Raw genomic sequence first — 14512 nt, forward strand, 5'->3', positions numbered from 1 at the left:
TTTAAGCATTCAAGAATCACACAAACAACATAAATAACATAGTACAAAGCTATGGTTTCATCTCAACCTTGGCTTAGTGAACTAAAACATGATCAAATTATACTACTGGATGAAACAGATGAAATAGTAAAATTACAGAACACTAAGAGCTTGGTTCTCCGGCTAGCCCGGGCATACCCCTAACATTACAAACACCATGTTCTATTTATAGTGCAGAATCCCCAAATTTCTAAACCCTAATTTTTGAAAACATAAAATTTGATTTGGGGATTTTCAATTTGACGTACCCACTTGCGATTTCACCTCGACCCATACCTTCTTCTGTTCTTCCCACTTGTTCTGCTGCTTTTGCTGCTCTTCTTTGTGAACTGTGAACCCTAGATCGAGTCGTCTCATCAACTCCACACCCTAGGTCAGTGGGATGTGAATTTGATGAAACACCTAGGCTAGGTAGAGATATGGTGGATTTGTCGGGTGGTTGTGGTGGTGGTGTGGTTCGAGGTCTGGTGGTGGCAGTGATGGCAGGAGATGGTGGTGGCGGAAGTTGCAGGTGATAGAGAAGAGAGGAATTTGGGGATAAGAGGAGAAGAGGTCGATGAAGAATGGGTTAGGGGCAGTTTAGTTTGTGGTGTAGGTCTTTGGCGTTTGGGTGTTGAGCGGGAGTAGCGAACTTTGATGCACAGCGAGTAAAGAGCGTTGGATGATCCCATATAGATTGAATCGAACGGCTACGATGGAGAAGTATGTAGCGACCGTTGGATTATGAGATACAACAAAACTGACGGCTTCAAATGGAGTTAGGTACTATAGTGTTTGACAGAAGCTTCGGATTTTGATGCACAATGATGAGGTGGCCATTGGATGATGAGATGGATCCAATCTGACGGCTCTCATGGAAATGGGTATGGATAATGGAAATGGATTTGGGTAAGGGTTTTGGGCCTTGGGTATGCCAAGCCCATATCTTCTTTAAGAACAATTCTTCCTCTTCAAGCCCACTTTTAATTGATCCGGCTCTTGCAAACATCAATCTTCGCTGCCTTTCTGCGGGAGTCTTTGCCGTTTCTTTGCTCTTTTCGGTCCGTGAGTTAACCAGGCTTTATTTAGTACCTAAAAATGCAAAATTAATTGAGAAAAGTATTTATTCTTGAAAACAACGAAAACACAGAATATGGGATAAAATGGAGCGTTAGTGCACAAATGATGAGTTAAATGCCAATAAAAAGGTGCAAATATATACAATATTTGGCACTCATCACCCTGGTCTCGTAAGAATTGGAAACGGTTGAGTAAATCGAAGAAAGCGGTACTGGGTAACGCCTGGAATTGATGTTTGCATAATGAAGGAAACGTTTCACCATTACTTCTTGTATTTACCAACCGCCTCACTCTTATGACACTTTCTTGTAACGGGTGTAGTGTACGCCGCACGTTGTAAACCGCCAGACCAATACCCTGATGAGCATCCCCTAGTTTGTGACATGTTTTGATGTCTCGAGTGTTTTCGTGGAAAACGTGTAGCATGTTTCTACGTGTGGAGTGGCCAAAGGATTTGGCGTTTGTAGCCAAGTTGGTGCCATGACCAAAGAATAGGCATCGTATCCAGGTTGGTGTCGTGACCAGAGAGTTAGCATTGCAGCCAAGTTGGCGCCGCGACCAAGAGTTAGCATCGCAACCAAGATATTTCCACGAGTCATTTGGTAGCAGGTTTGTACAGATGAGATCTGCATGTCAGGAGGAAGGGTAGTTGTAGATTGTTGCAACTCTTCCTTTGGCAACCAGCGGCATGGTTGCAGCGCTTGCATGCTCTTGACACGACCAAATTAGGGTTTTGGAATTGTGGCCAAGAATTAGCATCGCAACCAAGACATTTCCACGAGTCATTTGGTAGAAGGTTTGTACAGATGAGATCGGCATGTCAGGGGGAAGGGTAGCTGTAGATTGTTTCAACCCTTCGTCTGGCAACCAGCGACATGGTTGCAGCGATTGCATGCTCTTGGAATGGCCAAATTAGGGTTTTGGCGTCGTGGCCAAGAGATTGCCACAAATCATTTGGTGGCAAGTTTGTATGGCTGAGATTCGTATCTCAGTAGGAAGGGCAGCCATTAATTTTTGCAACCCTTCGTATGGCAACCAGCGGCATGGTTGCAGTGCTTTGGCATGCTCTTGGCACGACCAAATTAGGGTTTTGGCATCGTGGCCAAGATATTTCCACAAATCGTTTGGTGGCAAGTTTGTATGGTTGAGATTCGTATCTCAGGAGGAAGGGCAGCCGTTGATTGTTGCAACCCTTCGTCTGGAAACCAGCGGCATGGTTGCAGTTCTTTGGCATAGTTTAGGCGATGCCAAGCTAGGATTTTGGCATAGTTTAGGCGTGGCCAAAATTAGGGTTTTGGAAAACCGTGATGTTTGTCCTTGGGCCGGAAGTTGCCATGCGTTAGGTGGCAAACTTGGACGGCTGAGATCTGTATCTCAGATGGAAGGGTAGCCGTTGATTGTTGTAACCCTCCGTTTGGCATCCAACGACATGCGGTAGGGCCGACATTGTTTTGGCATATTTTAGGCGCGGCAAAAATTAGGGTTTTGGCAAAACCGTGATGTTTGACCTTGGGTCGGAAGTTTCCACGCATTAGGTGGCGAACTTGGACGGCTGAGATATGCATCGCAGATAGAAGGATGGCCGTTGATTGTTGCAACCCTTCGTTTTGGAAGCCACCGGCACAAAGGAAAGACTGGCATGGTTTTGGCACATCGGTGCGGCTGGCATGGTTGGCATGCCATTTCACGGAGATGCGGCTGACACGACATGCCATTGGCACATGTGGCACAATTGGCATGCCTTGACACGGAGATGTGGCTGTCACGGCATGCCATTGGCACATGTGGCATGGTTGGCATGCCTTGGTGCGGAGATGTGGCTGGCACGTCATGCCATTGGCACATGTGGTTCGGCTGGCATGGTTGGCATGCCTTGGCGCGGATATGTGGCTGGCACGGCATGCCATTGGCACATGTGGTGCGGCTGGCATGGTTGGAATGCCTTGGCGCGGAGATTTGGCTGGCACGACATGCCATTGGTACATGTGGTGCGGCTGGCATGGTTGGCATGCCTTGGCGCGAAGATGTGGCTGGCACGGCATGCCATTGGCACGGAGATGTGGCTGGCACGGCATGTCATTGGCACATATGGTGCGGCTGGCATGGTTGGAATGCCTTGGCGCGGATATGTGGATGGCACGGTATGCCATTGGCATATGTAGTGTGGAAATTAAGGTTTAGCCTATCGAAACCCTAATTAGCATTAAATAAAGGTACCCTGGTAATTTTACGTAGGCGTGTTTGATTGGTTCAATAAATGTGTTAGTGGTGGTAGTGGCGTCATGTCAGATGCAAGGTTTTACGATTTTAACCCGAGGCTAAAAACCACCATCAACAGTAGGCATGTTGAATGATTCAATAAATGCGCTAGTGGTTGTAGTGACGTCATGTCAGATGTAAGGTTTTACGATTTTATCCCTAAGCTAAAAACCACCATCAACATTAAGTCCCCTGCTTAGCTCGGAACAGGAACATTGTTGCGAGGTAAGCATAAGATGGTGACAGGCCAGGACAAAGTCAAAATGGCAAGTCATGAAAAGATGGTCAGGAAGACCCGACTAACCTTTTTCGAGAGGTAAGGAGAATCCATGATTCTTGTGTTGGCGGCCTTGCGTAAATTCTACTCGTGGTGTTGTTGGCTAGACCTTGAAATGGTAGAGGCGGTTTCTGGTTGAGATGCATACTGTCGGCTTGGCTTGGTCACGCGTCATCTTGGCTGGGCTAGGAAACATGGAGGTGCTGGCTTAGCGAGTTATCGGTGTTGGTGCGGCTTGAGCGAAGTGAACGCTGAAGCGGAGCCGCTGCTGGAGGACGTTGAAGTGAAGCGGCTGTTGGAGCGAACGTTGAAGCGGAGCGGCTACGTTAATCAGTGTGCTGTCAAACTGGATACCCTTCAAGCGAACAATGGTTAGGAGTCCCCAGTTCCATCTATCAATCGTGCTTTCCAGGAGAAGTTAGGGTTTGGGAACGACTTCTCTGGTTGGAAACAACTGCTTTCCTGATGCAGTGCGGTTGAGGGATACAAATATGTCTTGATGTTGCGCCTACAGAATCTCACATAAGTGTTTCATCATAGACTGCACCGATTTTGTGGGCGAAGTCCCCGGAAATCATGCAGCTCCTGACAGGAAGAGAGTCTTTGTGAACTCAGGGGGGTTGCTGATTTTCTTTGCCTAGATTTAGGAGAAGTCATTCCTGATCTTCACGTGTGATGAAATTGGATTGTTGATTCCCTTCTACTAGGTGTTCAAGAGCAACGCTGGAAGGATGTAAGTTGCTGGCTCTGGAAAGATGCAAGTTGTTAGCGCTGGAAGGATGCAACTGCTGGCGCTGGAAAGATGCAAGTTGTTAGCGCTGGATCGGCTTGGAATGAGCGCTGGCTTGGCGTGGACGCTGGCTTGGCACGACGCTGGCTTGGCGTGGCACGGACTGTTGGCTTGTCATGGCGTTGGCTTGTTCTTGCGGGCCCAGTTTCCTCTTTCCATTTGTTTTCTTTTGTTGGTGCAAATCCTAGCCATAGGTATGCCTTCCATAAATCTGTAGAAATATTGTTCTTCTCTTCGAATGCCACTGTGGTGCGGTTGGCATGCCTTGTCGCGGAGATGTGGCTGGCACATGTGGCATGGTTGGCATGCTGATGTAGTTTTACAAGCGGTAAATAAGATTCGTTGCTCGGACTCTTTTTAAGGATTTGGTTTTTGATTATTAAAATAAAATACTAACACAAACTAATTAAAATTGATTTTTGGTTACCAAAGAAAGAAAATTCTAGGGTTTTGGATTCCACTACTTCCAATATTTGTAAACTCAATAACAATTTATTTGACAAAATACTCCTATTTTACTCAAAACAGTTTCGAACCCAATCTCATGCTTTGGAAGATATAACATTACAAGCCCTTTTTTATGACTCTTGTCGCTATTATAAGACCTAATTTTCCTTCGCTTATAAAAGAACGCTACAAACTACCCAAAATAATTTTCACGAAGCATATGAAAAGAGAAAATTTTTAATAATTTAAAAACACAATATTAGAGTATTTTTGTCAAAGAAAATAATTACTAAATATTACTCATCAAAAATAGCTTCTTCCAAAACCCTAGAAAAGAAACTTAGCTACTCATGAATCGGGAATTGAAGAAAATTTCATTAATCATTGTATTCAAAAAGATATAAATATGCTTATAATGATATCCAGTCACTAAAGGTCTATAGCTACTGAGTTGAACTGTTCAGCTAACAAATGGCTCAGCGGCTGAATGTGTTTCTCTACTGACTGAAGAACGATATACAGGTTGTGTAGTAAAACAGCGACAGCTTCTGCAACTGTTCTGAGCGTACCTTTGTTCTTCGTGTTCTTGATTAACAGCAGCAGCAGCAAATTTTCTAGATTTATGGTATTTCGATTCCTAGCTCTATATTTCTTCTCCAAGGTATCTGTATTTTCTCTACAGCTCCCAACATCTCTTTATATATACAACAACCTCATAAATCCCGAGAATCTCTTGCTTTTTCCTCCTCCGAAAGTCACCGGATTTTCTTTCCAAGTTACAGGATTTTCTTCCTTTACCTTCCCCGTTTTAGATAACTGCCACAAATAAGATGATCTGATCCCATTTTTATCTCCCAAAACACGTAAACTACCTATGAATAAGGTAATCAACCATATTCCCGTGTTTAACTCTTCAAAAATACCACCAAAAACCAGTGATACTTTGTATTCTTGTTTACGTGAGATGAATATGAAAACTTGATCTTTCTTTGATTACAACCCATATACCCGTCTTGTTTTGATAAAATAGTCCCAATCCAAGTCATATCCAACACAAAATCCACGAAGACTTCTCCCAAACTTTCCAACCTCGAACCAATAGAGACCCGTGGATATTTATTCCCTTGTTTTCTCTAATTCCACGTTCTAGCCCAAGTTAACCGGTTCTTATGGACATCCCAGTCCTGTTTAGCTCCATAAGGTCCACCCCAATAAAATATGGCAATTAAATCTCCTCTAAATACTCCCAAAATTCTAAACCTAATTCTGCCCGTGAAGAACACAATTTTCCCGCCAAAATCCGTGAGCTCTGTTTCATCTTTTCCCGATTATCTAGCCAATTCTGGTCAAAACAAAGACCATTACCAGACCTGTTCGATTAAATCAAGCCTCCACAATTAATTTCAGCCATTGAATCTCTTCCTAACGCCTTCAAATTCCAAACCTTAAATTTGCAACCAGTTTTCCCGCCAAAATTTAAAATTCAAATGGAGAAGATGCCCTTCCCCTTATCCAACAGCGGTGTCCCTTTAGCAATTTGGGCTACGTTTAGTTGTTGTTGAGGGTGCGAATAGAAATTTGTGGGGTACAAAGATGACTTTTGGGTTGTATATAGTGAAAAACTCCTGGGTGACTTTATCAACTCCTCCGGGATATTTCTGGGGTGCCTTTAACACTTTTCTGGGCGTCTTTGAGTAGTTTCTCGAGCATCTATCTCTTACCTCTCACATTCACTTATTTTCTTCAATTTTTATACATCACTAAGTCTGTCATGCTTTTCAGACATAACTTGCATCACTAAAGCCGACATGCCTTTCAGATAGAAAAGAAGTAAATAATGAGAAATAAGTCGCCTCCAACAGCAGTTGCACATGAAATGACACTTTAGCCCCATTTAAGCGACGTTTCTTCATCTTTTGCTCCAAAGTACCTAAATATCAAAATCAAACATAAAATGCACAATTTACAAGAAAACTTAGCAAAGAAAGCATAAACAATAGATAAATATCAAGGTGTTTTAGACAACTATCAAATTCCCCCACACTTAGACTTTGCTAGTCCTCGAGCAAATAAAACTAAACCAATTTTAAAACATACAACTCCCTGTCGTTGAGGACACGGTCACATTTAGCACGTATAACAATCCTTTGAACCCCTAGGTGGCCTTAGAGGCCGAGTTATAGTCTAGAGAGGGCTTACCAGAGATATACCCACAAAACCTTTACTCCATACCCTAGATATCTACGCAGAACCTTGGAAGGAACTAAAGAATATCCTTGGTTGGCATACTTATTGATTACAAGAAGTAGTACCCTGATGCGAAATTCCAATTGATGTACGCGAGTTTTGCACCCACATACTAAAATACATATATAAGTGACAGAGCTCTACTCAGATAGTCGCACTGTGGACATCAATATCCGGAGTCAAAAAAATCACATGAATAGATTAAGAAGATGGATATAGAGAAAAACATAGATGGTTTCTTATGTTGACTAAGGTGAACGGTGTTTCCCATATCTGTCTGAAGGCCACTGCCAAAATGAACCTATCCTAAGGACTGAGATACTGGTCTGACTAATATAAACTCACTGGCATATACAAGGGAACCAGTGGTAAATAATCCTAACTCTAGGTCAACACAACTGGCATATACAAGGGTACCAGTGGTCGACTTTATTCATTTTATTCCGGTTGGTCTGATGGTCTGGTCTCAAAATTTTATTTTTTTCATAATAATATTTATTTATTTTTGTATCTCAATCACTCTATTTCAGCCTAGCAACGGTAACAACTTGATTCGTGAGCCCCACCTAATCAATTAGAGAAACATATTTTAAAAAGAAAACAAAATAAAAACAGAAGTGAAAAGGACTCAACGAGATATGGCGAAACTACCATGTTATTTCTAACACATGAGCTCTGTGCTTTTATGAATAGACTCTTTAGATGTTGCCATCTAATCAGATTGATTCCTCAACTCCTACAACCAAGATGCTTCCATCCACTTAGATTAGTTATTGCAATCCTTAATAGGCATAAATTTCTAGGCTCTAGAGTTTTTTTTTTTTTTTTTTAAAAAAATTAACTCAAAGTTTTTTCCTCACCCCCAAACTTAAATCTAACATTGTCCTCAATGGTTCAAAATGGAAGTGCATTACCAAAAATATAAGTAACAAGAGGAACTATTAAATAGAGAAGTCGGAAAGATAGTACCTGGATGAAGCGTGGCAATCGTTCCATGGGAGCAAGAAAAAAAATAAAAAGAAAAAAAAAACAATATACAACAAGAGGATGGGTTTCCTCCCATAAAGCGCTAAGTTTAGTGTCTTCAGCCAGACTTTGTTACCCGTTAAAATTAATCCTGGTAGACAGGATCTCTCAGCTCCGATTCTTCTACTGCATGAATGGGTAACTCCAAGAATGGTTTCAATTGTTGACCGTTAACCTTGAAAGTTTCTCCATTCTTAGGATTTTCAACTTCAACTGCACCATGAGGAAAAACAATTTTGACAAATTATGGTCCGGACCACCGAGACCTCAATTTACCAGGGAAAAGATGTAGACAAGAATTATAGAGGAGAACTTTTTGACCTGGTTCAAATGTCTTTCGAATAATCGATTTATCATGAAATATTTTTGTTTCCTCCTTGTAAATTTTCGCACTCTGGTAAGAATCATTACGAATTTCTTATAACTCATTGAGTTGCAATCTACGGTGATCACCAGCAGTAGATAGGTCAAAGTTTAGCCGTTTAATGGCCCAATAAGCTCGGTGTTCTAATTCTACAGGCAAGTGGCGGGCTTTACCGAATACAAGTCTATACGGAGACATTCCTAGTGGAGTCTTAAAAGCGGTTCGGTAAGCCCACAAAGCTTCTATTAAGCGCAAAGACCAATCCTTTCTGGTAGGGTTTACGGTCTTTTCTAAAATCTGTTTAATCTGCCTATTAGACACTTCAACTTGGCCACAAGTTTGTGGGTGGTAAGGTGTAGAAACCTTATGGGTAATGGAGTATTTCTTCATGAGCGCCTCAAAAGACCGATTACAAAAATGGGAACCTCCATCACTAATGATTGCTCTTGTCATACCAAATCGAGAGAAAATATTGTCTCTAACAAACTTGATCACAACGTGGCGATCATTTGTCTTGGTAGCTATTGCTTCTACCCACTTAGACACATAGTCAACATCTAATAAGATGTAAAAGTTTCCATAAGAATTGACAAAAGTACCCATAAAATCTATACCCCACACATCAAATATTTCTATTATTAATATAGGACTAAGTGGCATCATATTACGTCGGGTTAACTTCCCTAACTTTTGACATCTATCACAACTTTGACAAAATAGGTGGGAGTCCTTAAACAATATTGGCCAATAAAGACCGGATTGAAAAACCTTCGCAGCTGTTTTCTTAGAACTAAAGTGACCCCCACAAGCTCCAGAATGACAAAAAGTCAGGATATTGGAGATTTCGTTGTCAGGAATACAACGACGGATGATCTGATCAGAGCAATATTTGAATAAGTACGGATCATCCCAGAAAAAGTATTTTACCTCAGACAAGAATTTAGCTCTATCCTGTTTAGACCAATGGTCGGGCATTTGACCAGTTACCAAATAATTGACAATATCAGCAAACCAAGGTAACACAGAGATGGAAAATAACTGTTCATCAGGGAACGTGTCATGGATCGGTATCTCATCATCTCTAGTCTCATCAAGGATACGACCCTTTCTTATCAAGAATATCTAAAGTAAATTCTTGGAACAACAATACCGATCTAATCAGCCGAGGTTTTGAGTCCTTCTTTGAAAGGAGATATTTGAGCGCAGCATGATCAGAATAGACTATAACCTTAGACCCTAGGAGGTATGATCTAAATTTCTCCAAAGAAAAAACGATTCCTAACATTTCTTTCTCGGTGGTTGTATAGTTCAACTGGGCATCGTTTAGGGTCCTACTAGAATAATAAATCATATTAGGTACTTTATCACGTCGTTGGCCAAGAACAGCACCAACCGCATAATCAGACACATCACACATGAGTTCAAATGGGAGGTTCCAATCGGGTGGATGGATGATAGGGGAAGAAGTCAACAATGATTTTAGCTTCTCAAAATCTTGAACACAGGATTCATCAAATACGAAGGTAGTATCTTTAGCAAGTAGGTTTGACAAAGGTAAGGCAATCTTGCTAAAGTCTTTGATGAAACGACGATAAAATCCAGCATGGCCAAGGAAAGATCCAACATCTGTTACATTCTTAGGTGGTCTTAATTTTGAAATTAGGTCAACCTTGGCTTTATCAACTTCTATTCCCTTAGAGGACACTACATGTCCTAGCACTATTCCAGATTTAACCATAAAATGACACTTTTCCCAATTAAGGACTAAGTTCTTTTCTTTACAACGTTCTAGAACTAGTGTAAGGTGATGCAAGCATTCATCGAATGAGGATCCAAAAACCGAAAAAACGTCCATAAAGACCTCAAGGTATCGCTCAACCATGTCCGAAAAGATACTTAGCACGCAACGTTGGAATGTTACGGGTGCATTACACAACCCAAAAGGCATACGCCTATAAGCAAAAGTACCAAATGGACATGTGAAGGTTGTCTTCTCTTGGTCTTCCGGTTCAATAGGGATTTGGTTATAACCAGAATATCCATCTAAGAAACAATAATGGTTGTGGCCAGCTAAGCTTTCTAACATCTGGTCGATGAATGGTAAAGGAAAGTGGTCTTTCCTAGAGGTTGAGTTCAGCTTACGGTAGTATATACAAACTCTCCACCCGGTAGTCACACGGGTAGGAATCAATTCATTATTCTCATTCGCAACTACTGCAATCCCAGACTTCTTTGGGACAATCTGGACATGACTGACCCATTTACTATCAGATATGGGGTATATGATACCCGCATCTAAAAATTTGAGCACCTCAGTGCGGAAAACTTCTTTCATATTAGGATTCAAACGTCTCTGCATTTCTCTTGAGGTTTTGGCACCTTCTTCTAGGTAGATGTGTTGTATACAATCAGCAGGACTAATTCGTTTCAAATCTGCTATGGTCCACCCTATTGTAGTCTTGTGCTCTCGGAGAACACTAACTAGTCTACTTTCCTGATCGGGCTCTAAGTCAGAGGCAATTATGACAGAAAGAGTATTTTCATTACCAAGAAATACATATTTCAGTGTATCTGGTAGCGGCTTTAATTCAAGGGTGGGTGCCTTAACTGATGATGGGAGGGGTTTATCTATGGTCGGTGGAAGAGGTTCTGGTTTAGGTTGCCATTTTCCATAATTCATTACTGTCGCGAAATCTGACAACGCATTAACTTCTTCAAAATGTTTATCCTCATCATAGTAGGCTTCAAAGTGGGCCAAGAACGCCTCTAAAGGACCGCTAACACTATTAGTGGTAAAGGTATTTTCAGCTAGAGAATCAATCATGCATATGGACTCATAGTGTTCAGGGTCCGGTGGGGCTTATAGCGCCTTAAAAACGTTCACCGAGATTTTCTGATTCCCAAAGAAAAATTCTACTAGGCCAGTTTGACAATGTATGACTGTATTTGCAGTAGTTATAAACGGACGACCTAGGATGATTGGGACATTTATATCTTGACTAGAGACATGTTGGGTGTCTAACAATCACAAAGTCAACTAGATAGATAAAGTTTTCTACCTGAACCAAAACATCTTCAATAATTTCACGTGGGATTTTGACTGACCTATCGGCTAACTGTAGTGTTATCCTATTTGGTTTCATCTCCCCTAGTCCAAGTTGTTCATATACCGAGAAAGGTAAAAGATTCACACTAGCCCCAAGATCTAATAGAGCATTGTTTATTGTTTGGCTACCTATGACACATGTGACAGTAGGACAACCAGAATCTTTAAATTTGATTGGGTACTTTTGTGAGATTATGGAACTAACTTGTTGGGTCAAAATGCCTTTTTATGGACAATCGCGTCTCTCTTGACAGTGCACATATCTTTTAGGAATTTTTCCATAGCCGATACATGTTTAATTCCATCTAACAAGGGCAGGTTGACCTTAACTTGCTTAAAGATGTCTAGGATTTCAGCATATGTACTAGGATTTTTCTTAGCGAGTCTTTGAGGAAATGGTGCAGGTGGTATGTACACTCTCTCAGGGATATCTTCCTCACTTTGACTCCTAGAACTCTCAGGCCTATTAGGGTCTCTGGACGAAGTTTAGTCAACTACGGTCTCATTTTCATCTGGACTACTATCCTTAGGTGGTTCTACCGAGTTATCTACAGTTTTACCACTCCTAAGGGTGATAACTGCTTTGATATGTTCATTGTGGTTAGAACTACCTAATCTATTACCCTGGTTAACTCCTTTCGGATTTGGAGTCGTTTGGTTAGGAAATGTCCCGTCCTCCCTACCATTTAACCGGTTCGAAAGTTGACTTATTTGAGTCTCTAAGTTGGCAATAGCCCAGTTGGTTATGCTGACTAGACAGGACAAAGTCATCGAGCTTCTGACTTAAATGGTTGATATTTTGGGTAGTCTGGGAATTGTTTAGGGCATTACCCTCAACTAAGAGTCTTATACTTTCCTCTAAAGATGACACCCTTTTTTCAACTGGGCTCGGTTCATGGACTTGAGCTTGGTTCCTAGAAAAACCTGGTGGTGGGTTGCTAGATGGGCCACCCTGATGGGTACCCTTAGACCACGAGAAATTCGGGTTATGTCTCCAACCGAGGTTATAAGTATTAGAGTATGAGTCAAACTTGGGTCGACCCTCATATTTAGAGTTCATACCACCATGTAGGACACTAACCTGATCACGGGTAGTTTCACTAGGGTAAAACAGGGGACAATGAGGTCCAATATGAGTTTGATCACCAAAAATGGTACATGGATAGGTTCTGGGCTCACTGTTATAGCTCATAGTATGGTTTGACCCTTGGTTCATCTCTAAGGCCTCTAGACGTCTAAGGATATCATACCCATTATCAAATCTATTGACCCTATGGATAGGGTTCCTAGTTATTTCGGGCTCCCTCATTGAAGCCCATTGATGAGTCTTTTCAGCTAACTCTATGAACTCGTCAAAACATTCATTTGGGTCTTGGTGGGCAAATTCTCCACCACTAATTGTTTCTACCTGCATTCTGGTTTCACTATCAACGCCCTCATATAATATTTGGGCCATGTGGGCTTTATCAAAGCCGTGATGTGGGCATTGGTATAACAATTCATTAAACCTTTCTACATAATCGTGTAGTTGTTCACCTAATTTCTGCTTAAAGGTTTGGATAGACTGTCGAACAGCAACAGTCTTATGGTGTGGGTAGAATTTCTTAACGAAAACCTCTACAAGTCCATCCCAGGTAGTGATTGTTTTAGAAGTAATGATATGATACCACTCACTGACTCTCTCTTCTAGGGAAAAAGTAAAAAAACGCAACCTAACATCGTCTTTGGTGACATTCGGATAACTCATGGTGTCACAAATCATCTCAAAGTACCGGATACGAGTATACAGATTCTCATTTTCTATCCCCCTAAACTTACGTAGCATGCCAAATGTCCCAGGTTTAATATCAAACTTAAAGGTAGTGGCCGGTAAAACAACCCCAGGTTCACGCATCACTCTAGACGGGTTCAAACGGTCCCTAAGGGTTTTAATTGGGACCTCAGCATACTTTATTTCATCAATTTCATTAACCATTTCGGCAAAAATAGAAGTACTTCCTAAATCGGTGTAACGGGTCTGTGTCAAATTAAATAGGTCGTTTTCCTCAAGTCTATCTCCTAACCGTTTCCAACGTCGCATACACAAGCAAGAATACTAGTGAAGAAAGAAAATCGTGCACATGCAAATGTTGGGTTCACTAAATTAGGTAAGCTTGGGTTACCTACAGCAAAATATACTTACAGTCAAAGACTGGTCAAAGGTACTAGGCTGAGGTTTGTGGTGTTTCGGATGATAACACCCAGAGGGTTCACCGTACTAAGCCACGTGTCTTCCTAAGAATCAGTGCCAAACGATGCGATATAGTGTTTGCAATGTGTTTTTTTTTATACAAGAAATTTATACAAAAGGAAATAAAATAAAAAAAAGAAAGGGTTTTGTTACTTACCTCTTTTGGTAGGCAATTCCACAATAAATGTAGAAAATTATCTGCACAACAAAAATAAGAAAAATACCCAAGTAAAATCAAAGAAAGAATAGTAAATAAAAAATACTAAAAGAAGAAAAGAAAAGAAAAGAAAAATCAAAACCTAACCTAAAGGCAAGTCCGCATCGGCGGCGCCAAAACTTGATGTAGTTTTACAAGTGGTAAATAATATTCGTTGCTCGGACTCTTTTTAAGGCTTTGGTTTTTATTATTAATAGAAAATACTAACACAAACTAATTAAAATTGATTTTTGGTTACCAAGGAAAGAAAATTCTAGGGTTTTGGATTCCACTACTTCCAATATTTGTAAACTCAATAATGATTTCTTCGACAAAATACTCCTATTTTACTCAAAACAGTTTCGAACCCAATCTCATGCTTCGGAAGATATAACATTACAAGCTCTTTTTTTATGACTCTTGTCGCTATTCTAAGACCTAATTTTCCTTCGCTTATAAAAGAACGGTACAA

General features: G+C 41.0%; 1 protein-coding gene across 1 annotated transcript; it reads right to left on the minus strand.

The window, feature by feature from the left end:
* Window positions 1-12293: 12293 nt before the first annotated feature.
* On the minus strand, window positions 12294-13589 carry LOC113306013. Its single transcript, XM_026555002.1, has one exon. It carries the CDS (start codon window positions 13587-13589, stop codon window positions 12294-12296), a length of 1296 nt encoding a protein of 431 aa, XP_026410787.1.
* Window positions 13590-14512: the final 923 nt, after the last annotated feature.

This window comes from Papaver somniferum, chromosome 8 (assembly GCF_003573695.1).
Source record: "Papaver somniferum cultivar HN1 chromosome 8, ASM357369v1, whole genome shotgun sequence".
In the NCBI taxonomy this organism is placed as follows: Eukaryota; Viridiplantae; Streptophyta; class Magnoliopsida; order Ranunculales; family Papaveraceae; genus Papaver; species Papaver somniferum.

Excerpts from the sequence above, each read along its gene's own strand:
- LOC113306013 (XM_026555002.1), bottom strand. The coding sequence starts at position 13,589 with ATGGTTAATGAAATTGATGAAATAAAGTATGCTGAGGTCCCAATTAAA.